Source organism: Phaenicophaeus curvirostris, chromosome 4, assembly GCF_032191515.1.
Source record: "Phaenicophaeus curvirostris isolate KB17595 chromosome 4, BPBGC_Pcur_1.0, whole genome shotgun sequence".
In the NCBI taxonomy this organism is placed as follows: Eukaryota; Metazoa; Chordata; class Aves; order Cuculiformes; family Cuculidae; genus Phaenicophaeus; species Phaenicophaeus curvirostris.
Window position 1 is genome coordinate 66,644,174 of NC_091395.1, and position 14,764 is coordinate 66,658,937.

Sequence of the window (14,764 nt, forward strand, 5' to 3'; positions counted from 1 at the left end):
TCTTTCCAAAGTGAAATGAAAATAAAATTTGAAGCTCCTGAAACACTTTTTTTTTTTTAAAAAAAAAAATTGAATTACTGTCTGCTCGTCAATTCTGTCTTGGAATGTTTGGTTTTGGGGTAGCTCCAAACAAGCAAGTGGTAAAAGCCTCAGATGATTATCAATGGGAAAACACTACAATTTTTCACTTGCTTTGAAAAGAATCAAGAGGAAGATAGAAATATTCAGGTTAGATGTTTAAACTGATAGATTTATTAGAAAATAATTTTTTACAGGGTATTTGGTTTTGCATAATCAGTCAGAGGATGGTCTATCAAATATATCTTTCCCATCTGCTTTTTTAAGTGTATCAATCAAAAGGATGCAAAAAACAAATCAGTTTTAACATATTGGGGTAGTTTCCTCTGTAGGACATGATTTAAAACCTTCATATTGCACAGAAGAAAGTTTTGCCTTGGATAAAATTATCGGTTATCTCTTTGTCAGAGTTGCTTTTCTTCTAACCATAAAACCCATACAACAATCTCATTTGTTTCTCAGTAAGGCGGCTGTTTTTTTTCTCACAACAGTCAATTGTATGACTTTTTTTCCTACAGCAGGTTTTACTAGTTTCTAAAAAATCAATTGTAGGAAGTGTTGATTGAGAAGTCTCTAAGATTCTGCTCATTAAATATCCTTATAGGTGCTTCCCATGGCAGGCTCACCAGCAGTCCAAGTGTAGATTTCAAGTTAGCAGTCAGGTGTAAGAGCAGCAAAGGGACTCTCCGGCACAACAGATGTAGTTTTATCCAAATCTCTGTTTACAGGAGGATGAAAGCCTACAGGAACTTTCGAGGCTGACATTTCTGGGCTCAAATCCTCACAAAATCTAACAGGATCTTTGGGGACCTGTTGCCATACCCTGCCCATTAACTACTGCCCATGTTTCTCTCCTTGTTTTGTGGGACTCTCGGCCAGAAGAAGAGTTTGCTATGTGACTCACGCCAGGAAACATGATCACCCTGGAGTACTAATATAATCCAGGCTGAAACTTTGCTACTCTTTGCCACATCCTGCTTCTATCCTTTCTTTTCTGTAAACTGCTGTATGATGACCAATACAAGGCTTTCAGGCTCTGAGACACAAACTAGCTTCTGCTCATATTGTCAAGTGACTATTTTAACATAAATATCATAGACAGTCTACGACCCATACATAACAGGTTTAGCAGACATTCATAAAGTTATGCAGCGAAATCCTGCATGTATGTTCAATTTCAAAGGGTGATGAAGCAGTATCACTTCCAACCAACACACATTGTGAACTGAACTGGGGAAGCAGTGAAGTTTCTATTTAAAAATCCTAGATTATGGAAGCAAACTGTGCAAAGGCAAGTTGTGGAAAGGCTATTTTTGAGTAAATCCTGTTATCTCTTATCGTCTCATTGCTATGTGTAATCCAACGGGCTGGACAGTAAATTATAGGTAAAATCTGAAAATGTCTCGCGTATACGTTAGAGTCAACACACTCTTGGTTTTGGTGTGGGGAAGGGGGTGAGAGAAAGGAGAGAAATACAAAACAGGTGTAGAAAAGTTTGCAGACGACACTAAGCTGGGTGGAAGTGTTGATCTGCTGGAGGGTCGGGAGGCTCTGCAAAGGGATCTGAACAGGCTGGACCGCTGGGCAGAGTCCAATGGCATGAGGTTTAACAAGGCCAAATGCCGGGTCCTGCACTTGGGGCACAACAACCCTATGCAGTGCTACAGACTAGGAGAAGTCTGTCTAGAAAGCTGCCTGGAGGAGAGGGACCTGGGGGTGTTGGTTGACAGCGACTGAACACGAGCCAGCAGTGTGCCCAGGTGGCCAAGAAGGCCAATGGCATCTTGGCTTGTATCAGAAACAGCGTGACCAGCAGGTCCAGGGAGGTTATTCTCCCTCTGTACTCGGCACTGGTGAGACCGCTCCTCGAATCCTGTGTTCAGTTCTGGGCCCCTCACCACAAGAAGGATGTTGAGGCTCTGGAGTGAGTCCAGAGAAGAGCAACAAAGCTGGTGAAGGGGCTGGAGAACAGGCCTTATGAGGAACAGCTGAGAGAGCTGGGGTTGTTTAGCCTGGAGAAGAGGAGGCTGAGGGGAGACCTCATTGCTCTCTACAACTACCTGAAAGGAGGTTGTAGAGAGGAGGGTGCTGGCCTCTTCTCCCAAGTGACAGGGGACAGGACAAGAGGGAATGGCCTCAAGCTCTGCCAGGGGAGGTTTAGGCTAGACTTTAGGAAAAAATTCTTTACAGAAAGGGTCATTGGGCACTGGAACAGGCTGCCCAGGGAGGTGGTTGAGTCACCTTCCCTGGAGGTGTTTAAGGCACAGGTAGACGAGGTGCTGAGGGATATGGTTTAGTGTTTGATGGGAATGGTTGGACTCGATGATCCAGCGGGCCTCTTCCAACCTGGTTATTCTATGATTCTATGAAAACATGAAAATTGTCTCTCTAAAATAAAGTGATTTTATTAAGTCTACTAAAGCCTCAGAGACTGAGATGCACTGATACAACATGTTCCAGTGCTGCTGATCTACCTTTTAATGTGTGTGTTTCTGCATTTTCTGAGTTATTCTAGCTTCTTTTGACTCTTCATCAAAATTTTCCTCTGTTAAGGGGCGAAAATCTCAGTGGACTTCCACGTTATTTGTAATAGCATATTCCAAAGATTAGTCTGTAATAATTTAGCTATATTGTACAGATCACTAGCTTCTAATAAAGAGAAAGTAAGTTATCAGACAAGGCATATGCAGTCTTGTTTTCACCTACATATAAGTGTTTATTTACAAACAGGTTACAGGCATTTGGGGAAGTTACAGATATTTCATTTTCATGATTCTGCAATATTCTGCTGCTGTTTGCTTTTATAGGTAGGACATACGGCATGTAAGCCTCCATGCCATTAATGACACTACAAAAATATACTGTAGGAATATTTACTTATGATAATTATATCTACCTCAACAGTTATTTAACAGCTTATTCTTGCACTTCTTATACTTTTAGCAATTCTTTGTTATGGTCTTCTCCATCCTAAGACATCCTGAACAGCTAAGATTACATTTTTGGTTAATACGCTGCTTTAGTGGTTTATTTTAATTACCACATACACTGGATTTAGTAGAAGTTTTCCTTGAGTGGAGATACAGCACTAATGGCATATTGAATTCAAAAGCAGCTTTATTACCGATGAAGGGTGGAATACTTTTAACACAAATTAAAAGAGATGATAAGGAGTTCAGGATATCAGAAAATTAAGCTTAATCACAGCAAGTGGGATGGTAAGTTACACTAACAGAGCCTCAAATGTCTGGATCTATACACTTAAACTACCGAACTATTAATGAATTTTTGAGGCTGATATCCTGAGGCTGATATTTATAGATTCGCACTGTTAAGTCCAATAAGAAATCAGTTTTGTATTTCACCTATTTTCCATAGATGATCCCTTAGTAGTGCTATTAACATTTGTACTACTTATATTTTTCTGCCTGAGCATGACTCTTGTTTATTGACAAAATATAAATCAGCAATTCACCAGATTACAGGGTGTAGCAGGACCCCCCTGCAGTGTTTCAAAGGAGGAAATGAAGAGAGGAATGATTCTGCTGTTCTGCTAAGACTCTATGTTCCTTCATTTGTTTGACTGTATACGAAACTCATTCTTACCTTGAATTTCTTAGGTAAATTAAGCACTGCCAGATAACCTCAGTTTGTGTAGTGTGTAAATGAACAATTAATGTTCAAAGGTGGCTCGAATGCCTGTCTTTTAAGAACAGAGATATAATTTTATGGATTTGTTCTGGTTCAGATAATAAAAATTACTATGAAATGGGGGAAGATATGCCTTTAATCTTTGGGCCATAGAAAATAACGATTAGTGATAAATCAGCCTTACACAAATAATAATTTATCCCAGCCATCAGAAAAGCAGGAAAAAGGAAAAACTGTAATATTCTGGTACATAATGTCCTGCTGACTGATCCTGTGTAAATGCTCACAGCTGTCATTTCAGTGTTTCATCAGTGTAGTCTCAGCGTAGCTCCACTACAGTGCATAGGTCTTTGGATAAGCATTTGGATATGAGAAAGAGTGTTTTCTTGTTGCAGAAGGATGAGCTCTTGGTCAGTTGGGAGGCAGTCCTCTGCCTTTTGCAGTAAATGAGTAGTCACAAAAATCCTGCCACGTGCATCAAATATGGCTTGTGGGATCCAGTATGACTGATTTATCCCTATCCACAGTGTGCCATCAGAAATGCTGCAAATCACATATTTTTAATTTTTTTTTTTTTATTTGTCTACTTTAGCAAGTAAATGAGGGCAATGGGAGCATAGCAATACATCTGCAGCACCAGCTTCTGAGGCCTCTCCATTCACACTAGATGCTGTTTAGAGGCATTTACTCTAGACTATACTTAACTCTGGTCCAATGCCCTCACCGTATTTGTAGTTCAAAGCTGTCCAAACCAACTGCGGATGATTTGGACCCTCTGTATCCAACAGCAGCTGAAACATGTTTACGTGCACCTGACTTGAACTCCAGGTTTAGCTTCCTCTAAAAGGAACTGGTTTGTGCACACCAAAACAGTTTTGCAAACCAAATGAATGCAGGACAATCAGAACAGAGCCCAAATGGTCAAAGCCATGGTTCTGACACATGACCACAGCACTAATAGAGAAGCAGCTGTTGGATATAGAAGAAGCTGTAGGACACTGGAATTACCAATTGCTCAGAAACTGGTTTGGGTATATATTACTCACTAGAAGTGATGTACTCAGGAGCCTTCCCAGGACTAAGCGGCACTGCCTCTTCATAATAGCCTTCAGGAAGGGAAGATGTTGGTAATGGTGGAGGTCCATTATCTGGTGGCTAAATGAAGAAGAAAGAAAAAGTGATTACAGACCAACACTGTGTTGGTCATGGTCAAAATAAACATGGTTAAAATAAACATCTGCTCATGATCAGTGTTAATGACACCAGCCTTATCAACCCAATGGCTGCTCTTGTGGCTATTTCTTAGGTTAACTGTCTCAAGAGGCAAGGCTCTGGAGCAGTGAATTAGACATTGTCCTTTGAAAAAGGTGTTAGAAGGGTAGTAAGCCTAAATCTGGAGGTCCTCATATGTTATAACTAACTAAACAATAGCAAGTAGAGGTTGAGATTTGAAGCACTGAAGACCATTTTAAAGTGTTAAGGCTTAATTATTAGTATTTAACACCTAAAATAATTTGTATTACAACAGCAAACAAAAGATTGTTTGGACAGTTTAGAAAATTTAAATAGCCTCAGCTGGCAAAGATCAAGGACAGATAATTTAGATCATATTTTCACAATGTATTATTTTTTTTTCAATGGCAATCCAGTTCTTAATGTAGACATTAACTTCTAAAATGCTGTTGCTACAAAGCGAAAACTGAGCTACAACCTTTGGAACATCAAGCAACTCCCATATTTCAAATACCAGGTCAAATTCTAAAATGCTTCTTTCCTAAATATAAACCAGTTTTAAACTTAAAACTAACCAACTGTTGGTATGTTGATAGAAAAAAACTAAATTTAGTACTTCTTCCATATGACTTTACTGTTCTATTTGCTTAATAAGTACATAGAATTCATTCACATTTGTCACGGGTTTTTAGTTTCGTATTTTCATATAGGAGAAAATACTGAAGTCTTTTTCCAATACCAGTGGTTTATTGTATACTTACAAAAATATAAATTGTAAGCAGAGTCTCATATCTGCAATAATATTTTTTCAATACATCTTTCTCTTTTCTATGCAATGAAAGAGATGTTACGGTGTTTGTCTGCATTAGACTGATCCAGTCCAAACTTGGAGAATGAACAGAGATCAGAGAATAATAGAATGGTTTAGGTCGGAAGAGACCTTAAATATCTAGTTCCAACCTGCCACGGGCAGGGACACCCTCTACTAGATCAGGTTGCTCAAAGCCTTCAAAGTAAGTAATCAGTCAGGGTGGGCTTTACTCACTGTTAGATACAAACATTTCTGGATCGTAATTCAATGGGCTGAACAGTGTATTAGAGGTATAGAACCTTCTTCCACATAATACAGATGAAGTCATAGTGACTAGACTCCTCTTTTGCTTTAGAACTAAATTTACCCAGAGGAACCTGAGCTTTGATACCATGTGGCATTAGCTGTAAAGAAAGTACTTCTGTGGGTGCTTTCAGGGCTGGATTAATCTTTGCAGATTTCAAAGCTCCAAAATCTCCAAATCTCATTACTGATTACACGCCTACGCCAGACAGCTAACTCTTAACAATATGAGCAAGACAAGTCCCAGACTTAGTGTGCTCTGCAGTTAAATTTATATCAAGTAGGTTATTCCACCTTGTGTGTACGTGCTTGTGTATTCCCGATGTGCAGGAAAGCAAGAACATAGTGAACAAATCTTCCCTTCAGTTCATTCAAAACTGACTTCCCTTTGCGCACTGAGTAAAATCAGAAACTTCCTCATAAACAATGACTGAATTGTGACTGAACACAGAAATTCTTTGTCAGATTGATATTTATACTGTAGTTACTTCTATATCAAATGATACAGCAAACTTCATACATCACACTCAATTACAGATAAGAGATGGCAATTACTATTATCCACAGAGTGAAACAAATTAGATTTTCTAACAGACCAATTTTACTACTGAAATTATCTGTCAAAGAAACAAAATAATGAGAAAAAAGACTTATAGTGTAGTTTTCTCATGATTCTAGTGACAAAACCCACAGTGAAAATCTGCATATCATCACAAATTATTTTGAGTCTTCAAGGTTACCTGTTTCAGCACAACAGGCATAAAGGACATTAAAACATACTACATATTCATTAACATTGAAAAGTCGACAGCACGTTATGAATTTTCCGCTACACACCTGCATGCATCAGCTTTGTGTGGCTTGACATGCTAGACATAACACGGGGAACTGCCTCCAAAGGGTTTGTATTTTCTCCCTTCAGGCAGGTGGGGAGAGTCCTGCTCAAGCGAGTCAAATTCAAGGTTTGTTACTGGAGCAGTGTAGCTTCTTACCATCCCTTTCATAACACAGATATTCTAATATTTTGGTCTAGCCTAAAACTGTTTTCCCTGTCAGATGTATATACAAAATGTGAAATTCCTACCATTATTAAACCTAATTCACCCAGGAAATACCCATTCTGAGAGTCATTCCAGTTTTGACTTGACACAACGCTGAGGTTGCTTTTTTTTTTTTCCTTTTATCCAGAAACAAATAACAGGTTCCAACAAAGATTAGGAGAAAAAACCCTCCTGTTTTTATACAAGATGTTATTCAGAAAGAAAGAGAAAGGGAAATGAAACACAAATGCTGCTTGTCTGAATTCAACCCTGCTGGAGCACTGGGTACTTCATACAGCTGGGGCAGGCTGAGCTGTGCAGCCAATGTCAACACAGATGGAACCCATTGCTGAATTAACTGGTCCCTCCTTTCTAAAATGCATTTTGCAGCGCTTGCCATAACAAAGTTGAAAATAACAATAAAAAAGATTTAAAATAATATATCACAAGAAAAAGAAATATCCAACACTAAATACTTTCTGATTAAAGCAAGGTTTCTTTAATATTGCAAAAAAATCCAACTAATTAAACAAAAAATAAAAATACCTTGCTCAAAGCTTTACCATAAACAACTACATCTTTGAGGAGCTACAGAATATGTAAGTGTTTGAGCATCATGAAATGTCAAAAGCACATTTGAGCATTCTGATATCATTTACTGATATTTACAGTGCTTTTTTTTTATACTATTGCTAGTTGTATTGTTTAATGCTTTCAACTTTGAAATTTTTAACTGGAAGAATTTTGATGAAGTTATGAATGATGAACTGACATAATTCTTGATTCAATAACTGCCCATTCATTTACCTGAAAATAAAAATGCCATAAACCCCACAAAACCATTTACATATTCTATAAAATGATTAAATTAAAAAAACCCACACAAGCTAGAACAGGTGTAGCTAGAGTGGTATCAGGAGGAAAGACCTGGCAACCTGCAAAGAAAGCATAAGCACAAATTTATACTTTTTCATTTCTACAGGTCACAAGGAAGAAAACTAGTAAATGCTGCCTCTCAAGACAAATAACCTTGCTCAATCGCAAGAATATGAATGGAGTGAGGAAAAAAAAATTATCTCACTGGATAAAAAGGTACAAAGATAAGTGAGATATTGTTGCTCAGAGTAGTATCAGTAATACTGAAATAATATTCATAAATGTGTTTGTCAGGTGCTGGGTCTGAGACCAAATGAGAGATGCTTTACTTGATACCAGGAAGGATGGGGTGATAATTACACCACAGAGCTGAAATCTCATAACACATTAAACACTGGCTTGTGCATGGGATGCCCAACTCCAGTTTCCAGGAGGGATTGTTGAAAGAAAGAAACAAATATCTCCAAATAATATGCAATATGTAGGTGGACAGCGAAACTCATTATTTTACTAGAAACTATGAAACCGCCTTAGTGCAAATATTAAATTCACGGCATACTATGGTCTTTCCTTCTACCTGTTCCTCTGTGTTCCACAGCCCACAAATGAACTTTTTCCTACTTTATCCTAGGAGATAAAATACTTTACGTCCCACTTCTGTCCAAGGTACTTACCAAGACAGGTAAGAACTTGTTTTAGGGATAGTCTGCCTGATATCTCCTGATGATATTAAAGTGTATAGTTTGGAAAGCAGAACGAAATGCAGAGGAAAGTAAGAGTGATCATACAGGAACCTAAGGATATAAAATCACTTTACACCTCAGTGAAGACTGACATTATGTAGGAAATAGAAAGAAATGTTTCCCTTCAAGGAATGATTTAGGATGTGGAGACTTCCAGCAGAAAACAGTGACTTTAGCAGAGACAAATACTGTCAGTACAACCATGCTGCAAGCAAAGACTGCCAGCAATCCAAGGGCCATGCTCGCACGTGTGTTATTAGATCAACCACAAATTCAGATCCAGCTGTACTTGGAGCCAGCTGCTATGTAACCTCTCAACACTGAAAAGGAGCAACATGAGACTGGAAAAGTGGTCACGCACTGGTGATGCATAATAAAGCTATTCAGAAGCCAGCAGGCAAATGTGGGTTGTCAAGAAGAACATGCATACACCACTTGCTTTGGACCTGACCTCTGTACAACCCCACAGCATCCTCAGCCTGGGAGAGAAAACACATTTATAAGCCCTTTCCCCATGTGTAAAAAAATGGCTGTCTAGAACACAAAATAAAACAAGAAACTCAATACCAATACAACTGGCAAAATCACCGACAGCACATTTCAAGCAGATTTCTTCATCCCATTGTAAGGGCAGGAAATTGGTCACCAGTACTTGTCACATACTTGGTGTGAATGACTCAAAATCGCTAAGGCACTAAAAAGAAATCATCATTGTAAAAAAGTCCCTCCCTAGCTTTCTTGTAGACCCCCTTTAGGTACTGGACGGCTGCTATAAGTTGTCCCCAGGGCCTTCTTTTCTGGCTGAACAACTCCAACTCTCTCAAGTATGTCTTTGAAGAAGAGGTGTTCCATCCTTATGATCACCTTTGTGGTCCTCCTCTGGACTCGCTCCAATAGAACCTTGTCCTTCTCACATAGAGGCCCCAAAGCTGGATGAAGTACTCCAGGTAGGGTCTCACCAGAGTGGAGTAGAGGAGCAGAATCACCTCCCTCGACCTGCTGGTCACACTTGTCTTGAAGCAACCAGGATATGCTTGGTGTTCCAGGCTGCAAGCGCACATTGCCAAGTCATGTTGAGCTTCTCATCATTCAGCACCCCAACGTCCTTTTCTTCACAGCTGTGTTCAATCCATCCTCTGCCCAGCCTGTATTTGTCAGTCCCATGGCAAGGTGGGTTAATACAGCTGCATGACAGGCTGTCGATATAGTCACACCAACCACCACTGAGTGTACACAAGCAATTACAGCACATGCCTCTAGGACTGATGCTCCCAGGAAAAATCAAAAGGAATTGCCAAAGAAATCAACACCCAGAGTCAGACATGATGGGAGGACCAGCAAACCTCAGCTATTCTATAAAGAGCCGAACTGGTTCCTACTGCAGTGCTGAAGAGAATAGGGCAAGGTGGAAATGCTAGCAGAAGTGACCAGGTGAAGGATGAGTATAAGCACAAGCAAACCTTTTGTTTAGATTTTAAGACTAAGAATAAAAAAAGGCATGCACTTTGTACACTGTCTTCCAGGGAATGGAGGTACATCTGACATAGCCTAAGTGTGTGTCTGCTGATTCAGGGATGAATGCCTAACTAAAAGTGTCTCTGGAAAAGTGTTTCGTATACAGACTCTTATGACTACAGTTTGCAGCCTCAGGAAGCACAGCCTGATTATGGGAAAGAGATCTGAATAGACTTGCTTACATTTAAAGAATGAATCAGGGCATATTATGGCTCCACAGTTTGATCTGAAGATTGTCTAGACAGCATTTACACAGGAATGCAACCAGGAGCTAACTTATCATTTCACAAAATTCAGTATATCTGAGTTCTTCGTATGTAACTTGATAGCCTCTTTACCTCAGTAACAGGAAGGTAAAGACAGCAATGAAGAGGATCAAATGGAAACAGTAAGAAACCAACAGAGTATATTGACTGGGCAGAGAATCTAGTTGGTTCATACATCTCTCCAACGGCAGTGTCAGCCAGCATCAGAACACAGTCATAAGCTAAAGTCTCATTTCTTGCCATTGTGTTTAATTAACATTTGATATATTAAATAAAACCGAAGACTAGAGCACGGAGTGCACCACTGAAAGGACAGGGAAAGGAGTTATAGACAAACCCAATGTAATACAGGAATGGAAATAATCTCCAGACTCCAGAATGGAGGTAACAGAAGATCTAAGGAATTCAAAAGTGAAAAAGAATGAGCCAGGAACAACCCCACAATATTTCTGTATCTTCAGATTTTATAATAAAAGATTAATACACAGCCAACTGAAAGTATCACTCAGAGAAAACAATAGAGTTGACTCATATCAAACAAAGGGTCTGAGTGTACCAAGAACAGAAATGAGCTTAAATTAATGCTGAGGAACACTTTCATGTATATTACATGAAAAAGATGAATCTGAATTTTAAGCAGTATGGGGCCTCAGTGGTTATTGTAACCATGCTCAAAGAAGTATCTGTAATTCCCAGCAAAGACAAACTCACCTTCCTGTTCCAGGTGTTAATAAGCTCGTCCAGATACACAACATGACAGTGCCAACAAGATCAAGCAATACAGTGATGAAATTGTCGGCAGCACCATTTCCACCAGAACATGAATTATAGATTTTGGTTACCTTTATAGTTTACATATTATATACTTGGTTACCAGTATTACAATATTATAGATTTTGATACATTTCTGAAAAAGTTAATATTCTATAATTGCCTGCAATAAGAGTAACTGCACTGAATAACAAAAAGGGCTATTTAGTTGTTCCTTCGTTACAGAAAATCTCATTGAAACTGAACTGAAGCTGTCTGCCAGCTCTGAATGAAATAACTGAATTTCTGTTGAATTTATTTTTGTGGCTTTCAAAAATTTTCTCCAAAGACAGAAACTCCAAGACTAATACTATCTTAAGATTATACTTTAAGAGCAACAGGGAATAACAACTGATTTTCAGTTTTAGAAGAAAAAGATAAAATACAGATTCGTAAGTACCCACCTGGCACATGAGCCTCTTGCTTTTGTCATGGCAATAGCCTGACTACACACTTTAGAAAAAATCTAAGACTGGCTATTTTGTGGATGTTGTTCAAAGAATGATTAGTGTAATTGGTGATGTATCACCTTAAAAATCCTTCTGATTTCAGGATGATTTTTTCCTTCCCCCAGGACACTGTCTCCATTCAGCATTTTCTAATAAATATCTGAGAGTATATCTGACAGGCAGCCAGATAAAGCAAGGCTGTCAAATTGCTTCTCCACAATAGGAAACCCATTTATATGAAACACCCCTACAGAGTGACTGTATACATTGCAGGAAAGGGTTGGAGGAAGATGACCTATCCTTTTGATTTATATCTACAGGGGTTCTGGCATCTTGCTGGACACTTGTTGCGGTTAAATCATTATTAAATTGTCAATATTCCAAGAAAAATAAAACATATACTCAATTTCACTGTGAAAATCATGCAAAACAGCTAAGTGTGCTGTTTGTATTTGATTTTGTTGGACTGCACAGTGCACTGAAATCACCAACTGTCAGATGTAGTATGACAACCAAATGTTTGGAGGCTGGAAGTATTCTGTCACTGTCATGCTGTGGATAATTTATGCCAGTAATCCTCAGGCGTGTCTGAGCAGCAGGACGCACTGGATCTTATTCTATCGTCTCAGTGGAATATATGCTTCAAGGCAACTTGGTGATAGTGCAGTGATGGGATCTGAGACTTAAATCACCAGCGGCACTGTGAAGTACACACAGAGTTTTGTCTCTGTGCCTCTGTATTCCTCCAAATTCACCATCTAGCACTGCTTCTTGCCTGTCAAGTGCAGGGAAATATCATAAAAGTAGCTCCTGGTGTACAGGTGGAGAAACCAGGCTAACAGATACAAGCCCTTGCAGGAAGCAGGTTCCAGAGGTGTGAATCAAAATGACTATTTCAAACACGGTGATCTCCTCTGTTGTTGACCCAGGCACAGTTACCCTAGCTGCTGGCTCTGTATTCACGTTAGCAAGGACATACTAATGCTCTCAGGCAAGTGGTGTTTCAGGTCTGCAGGAGGACTCGGAGTTGTCCTTAAGCTCAAATCCTTTATCAGCAGCTTTTACTTTGCTGGCCATCTGAAGGAGCTGTATGCACAGGCTAAAGCAAGCGAGTATTTGTGCTTTCTAAGCTTGATGGAAAGTTTGCTAGATCAGATGTAGACAAGGGAATGTATGCAGAATTACTAAGAGACTGTGTGATTAGTGAGTCGCTTTATTCAGGTACATGCAAGGTCCAACTTTGTCCCTCAAACTTAAAATCTGGTCCAAAGCCCACTGAAGTAAGGAAAACGCTCTGGGCTTTAATATGTTTTAATTGGAGACTTCATTTGAACTATAAACAGCATGTCTCTAAATGAAATTAATTTTACACTCTTTTTTCATGGGCTGATGAGTAACAAAGCTGATAGAAGATTTGGCCTGAGCTAATATGCAGGTCTATTTACAGATTTACAAAAGAAACCTTGCACAGCACATGCCCACACATAATTCTGGCTCCTGGCACTACTTTAAGGAGTACTGAATTCTTCCCACCCACACATCTTTACATTAGTAAAAGCTTAAACATCAATTCAGACTAAACATTTTTGAATGCAGAATCCCTTGAGTGCCATAAAAAGAAACAGTGGCGTAAATCAAACTTTAATTTTCAACATCCACAATAAATGATGTGCTAAAACCATAGATTTTAAAACAGAGCACAGTTTATTTAAAGTTATTGATTGCCACTTCCAGTAAATTCCTGTGTTCTGTCAGCATATTGTGTTCCAGTGGAAGCTGAGACCACCACTAGCTGTTATTCAATAAGTAGAAAAAAATTCCGTCCTGAATGGCTGACAAAAAGAAGTGCCATATAACATGACTTCCAACTTGCCACATGAAGAAAATGGCCCAGGGGATTTCTTCCACCCAACTAGGAAAGCCATGGTCTATGAGAAGTGGCTATGAAAGGATACTCAGTACCTGTGTCACTAATCAACGTAATTATGTACAGACTAGTATCATCAGCTACAAATGTTTAGGAGTCAATTGATTAAGGGTCGGTTGAAAGTCACCATGCAGGAGTATTAATGGAAGAGGAAATTAGATCTTAGCCATTGTAAGTTATTATAGAACGGTTTATGTTGGAAGGGGCCCAAAGGATGAGCTAGTTCCAACCCCTCTTCCATGGGCAGGGACACTTTCCACTAGATCAGGTTGCTGAAAGCCTCATCCAACCTGGCCTTGAACGCCCCCAGGGATGGACCATCCACTTCTCTGGACAACCTGTACCAGTGCCCCACCACCCTCAAAGTAAAACATTTCTTCCTAATATCTATCTAAATCTTCCTTCTTTCAGCTTAAAACTGTTTCCCCTCATCCTATAACTGCACTCCCTCATAAAGAGTCCCTCTTCAGCTTTCCTGTAGGTCCCTTTTAAGTACTGGCAGGCTGCTATAAGGTTTCTGCAGATCCTTCTCTTCTCTAGGCTGAACAATCCCATGTCTGTCCATGTCTAGCCTGGTTTAAAAACAAAGATAATGTGACAGTCTCTGATCATATCTAATAATAATAATGAGGGGTTAACAAAGAGGCATCTAATAGAAGAGTTTCCAGAAAAAGACTAATGAACAATTTCATTAATTCAACATGATGTCAGGAAAAGTTTTGAACAGTCAGACTGGGGTTTGACCTTGCCCTGGTGTTCAAAGTTCAAGAAGCTGATGGTTTCGTCCTTCCCTCCTGACTCCATCTGGTCTTCTGCACTAATTGCAATTTGCTACTGTCTTAAAATAGCACCACTTTTAACTTGTATTTGGATAATGCAAGACAACAAGAGACCTGGGATATTTCATGGCTGATCTCACAGTGGCACTGACACCAGAAAGGGAAGCTTGAACCACCCCTGCCTGACAGCAACAACAAAACTGCAGGGGAATTGGCAAAAATCAGATGCTGTCACTATGGAAAAAACAGTTCAGCTTGGTGACTTCACTGAGATGAGAGCATC

General features: G+C 39.3%; 1 protein-coding gene across 2 annotated transcripts in view; it reads right to left on the reverse strand.

Annotated features, from left to right (window-relative positions):
* Nucleotides 1-14,764, reverse strand: part of AFAP1 (actin filament associated protein 1) — an 85,580-nt gene that overhangs the window by 40,043 nt on the left and 30,773 nt on the right. For both annotated transcript variants that reach the window (XM_069856377.1, XM_069856378.1), the window contains one exon: nt 4,776-4,884. In XM_069856377.1, the coding sequence (XP_069712478.1) occupies nt 4,776-4,884 (109 nt within the window). The remainder of the gene's footprint in view (nt 1-4,775; nt 4,885-14,764) is intronic.